The following is a 3,593-nucleotide window of genomic DNA, read 5'->3' as shown; positions in this document are numbered from 1 at the left end:
ATCAGGACATATCTTATACAACTCTTCAAATCATCTCCGTCATATCATTCAAACACTCGAAATAACCTTGTCTTGCCAAGGCCCCGCTTCGATTTGTTTAAAACTCGTTTTTCCTATTCTGGTGCATTCCTTTGGAATTCACTACCTGTAGATATCAAGTCATGTCTGTCATTATCTTCTTTTAAAAGACAGCTCCGAAAGCACTTCTCTTGCGACTTCTCTTCCTGATTTGGCCTGTATGGTCCGCTGGACCCAAAAAGCAAGAACTAACTAACTAACTAACTAACTTGCGTCTAAGTCGGTGTACAATTTGTGCGAGTGTGTGTGTGAGGATGCGTGAAAGAGTGTATAGTATGCTTCCATAATTAACAAGCACACTTTTTTTTTTAATTTTGTTTTAATACTTTTCCCTACATGATTGTGTTTTATTTGATTTCTATTTCTTATTCTTCATACTTGTTCTTCGTTTCATGTGTGTATTAAAGTAGGGACTAGCTGTAAGAAAGGACAATTTGGACCTAATGCTGTCATCCCTCGGTAATAACGTTTTCGAGTTCGAGTTCTCTCTCTCTCTCTCTCTCTCTCTCTCTCTCTCTCTCTCTCTCTCTCTCTCTCTCTCTCTCTCTCTCTCTCTCTCTCTCTCTCTCCCTCTTTCTCTCTCTCTCCCTCTTTCTCTCTCTTTCTCCCTCTCTCTCACTCTCTCTCTTTCTCTCTCTCTTTCTCTCTCTCTCTCCCTCTCTCTCTCTCTCCCTCTTTCTTTCTCTCTTTCTATATCTCTCTCTTTCTATCTCTCTCTCTCTGTCTGTCTGTCTCTCTGTCTCTCTCTGTCTCTCTGAGTCTGTCTCTGTCTTTGTCTGTCTGTCTGTCTGTCTGTCTCTGTTTCTCTCTGTTCCTCTCTGTTTCTCTGTCTCTGTCTCTCTCTCTCTTTTACCCCCGCTCTCTCTCTCTATAATTCAGTAGGTTCGATAAGTCCAATACACTGGATCATCTAGCTTACCGTGGCTCAGAACAGGTCTGGGTCGCTATGCTAGGAATAAACAGGAACAGCGCAAGACAGTACGAGCTTGACCGGGACCTCATTTTGGAAGCAAAACACAGAGAAATTGACAGCTGAAAAATAGAATTATAATATCGTTATAATCATGCATCAGCCAACAAATTAACAGGTGCTCAGTGTCTCCGAACCAGACGACAAGTGCAGACATACAAAAAACAAATAATAAAAAAGATTAAGTGTTCTTGGCTGTTTCCCTCTTGTGATTGCCTGATAACCTCGTATCATCGTCCAAAAACCATTGCACTAAAAAGAAATTCATATATTTGCATACACTTAGTTTAATTGAAGATGCATTATCCTGCAGTAAAGACAAGTGCAGACAGACGAAGAACAAATAATAATAAAGATGAAGTGTTCTTGGTTCTTCCCTCTTCTGATAACCTCGTATCGACGCCCATTAACCATTGCACTTTAGAGAGCATATATTTGTGCAAACACTTAGTTTAATTGCACAAGTATTAATTATCCAGCAGTTATGAGTAACCTAGTGGAAATAATATCATTTTACTCACTGCTGAGTTTTTCTATTTCAGAAGTAGACTTTTGTTTTACACAGCTTCTATTATTCGCTAGCATGTGACCCTCATCTGGGATTATTGATTATTGTACTTCACCAAGATGGGTTTAGAATGTAACATGTTCTGTGACTGATCAGATTACCGGTGTACAATTCTCGATGAACACCAGCAATATACTCATTGAACATCTTCCAGGGAGGTTAATTAAATTACGCTCAACTAGTCTCTGCATTCATAATTATGCAAATATTAAAGACAGAGCAAAATACCGGCGAAAATACCAAGACGATTGTTTCATGCAAATAGATATCGTCGATCGCGGGGCTACGTCAGTCAATTCGAAACACCGCTTTTTGTTGTTGGCTCTGTATCCAACAAGCAAAATTTCCCCTTCCCCAAAAAAAAACCCAACCAAAACAACCACCCAACAACACCCCAACCACAACAAAAGCAAAAACAAAAAATAAAACCAAAAACCCCACAAAAATGTATGTAAAAGGATAACATTGGAACAGAGTAATACAGTGATAGGATAGCAATACAGAAACACATTTCTTGTGAACCAAGCAGGTAAGTGAACTGAAAGTAGTATGTTAAGAGAAGAGAATCATTAAGGTCTTTTTGCAATCGCAAGCAGAAAAGCAGGAAGGAGATTGTCAACAGATTCAATAACAATAACTCTGACAGGCTTCCGTACTTCCGTTTCAGTGAGGTAGAGTTTGTGTCAAAAAGAAGAATTCTTGTTTTCTAAACATGTTCCGGGAACTAGCTAGAACAGCACATGATTTGCTCTGATGTATGTGTTCTGCGCGAACTTAGAATCCGGTTTCATTCTAGAATGGACCGGGTCCAGGTTGGAATTCTAACCCTACGCAAGTACAGGGGTGCCATTCTAGAATGAAACCCTTGTTGCTGGTCCATTCTAGAATCGGCCGTGCGCAAGGTTGGAATTTGGGTCCAAGTTGGAATAGTCATTTCAGTTAGACTATCACACAGCCAAAGCCACAAATGTGGATTTTCTGTTTGTTTTTGTTTTTTGTGTGTTTGGTTGGGTTTTTTTTTCTCCGTTTTTTTGCACTTTACTCAAAGACATCGTGAATTGGGATTGTGATGTTCTGAAAGTGATTACGATTTTGAGACTGAGACACTCAGCACTGATCGCTACGAACGGAAATTTCCGGACTGACAGTGTTTTGCCGATCTCGCTTGTAACTTTTAATCTTATTCATATACATGAAGTTGGTCTTCTGAATTGTGAAGATATAATGTCAACTTTTTTTTTAAACCTGTGACAACAGCTCTATAACTCACTCTGTCCTTCTGTTGGTCTGTCTGTCGGTTAGTCGGTCTGACCGTCTGTCTGTCTGTCTGTCAAAAAAATTGTCAAAAAACCGGACATTTCCGAGAGGGAGACAGCGCTGACATTGCAAGCGGCCGCAACCGGCTCTCATCACAAAAACAACTGCCCTGCAAACATTACCGCCCTGGTAGTCCCCCTTGCTATGGTCTGCCTTTGTTTATTGCGTACTCAGGAGTGTCAACTTTCTTGACATGACATGACATCGCAAGATCGCCAAAGGATTTTTTTCAGGGGTAGACAAATCAGCCCCATTTTATCAAAGGAAAGGTGCAGGTGGAGATAATTCAAGGGAAGACAACTCTGTCTTACCTACAAACATTACGGCCCCCTTTATTCAAGGGTTTCATTCTAGAATGGCACCCCTGTACTTGCGCAGGGTTAGAATTCCAACCTGGACCCGGTCCATTCTAGAATGAAACCGGATTCTAAGTTCGCGCAGAACATATGTAACTTATTTCGAAGGTACGTCGTATGAGCATTTTGCTTTTCTTACTAATAGGTTATTTCGTAATTGACAGTTATGGACATCAGATTATAGAACAAACTCCCTTCACAGCGCAGGAAGCAGACACACTGTTGATTGTTGGAATGTGTCCAAGTGGAAGGATGCCCTCACTCTATGACAAACACTTGCACAGATCCCTGGTGGTGCAAGTAA

At 40.6% G+C, this 3,593-nt stretch overlaps 1 protein-coding gene across 1 annotated transcript in view; it reads right to left on the bottom strand.

The window, feature by feature from the left end:
- Positions 1 to 3,378, bottom strand: part of LOC138971030 (uncharacterized) — a 28,480-nt gene extending 25,102 nt beyond the window's left edge. The window contains exon 1 of the mRNA XM_070343633.1: positions 998 to 3,378. Within this exon, the coding sequence (XP_070199734.1) occupies positions 998 to 1,080 (83 nt within the window). The 5' untranslated portion in view covers positions 1,081 to 3,378. The remainder of the gene's footprint in view (positions 1 to 997) is intronic.
- Positions 3,379 to 3,593: the final 215 nt, after the last annotated feature.

The sequence above is a fragment of the Littorina saxatilis genome, linkage group LG7 (assembly GCF_037325665.1).
Source record: "Littorina saxatilis isolate snail1 linkage group LG7, US_GU_Lsax_2.0, whole genome shotgun sequence".
Lineage (NCBI taxonomy): Eukaryota > Metazoa > Mollusca > Gastropoda > Littorinimorpha > Littorinidae > Littorina > Littorina saxatilis.
Note: the sequence above shows the minus strand (reverse complement) of the source record. Positions and strands in the feature narration are given on the sequence as shown.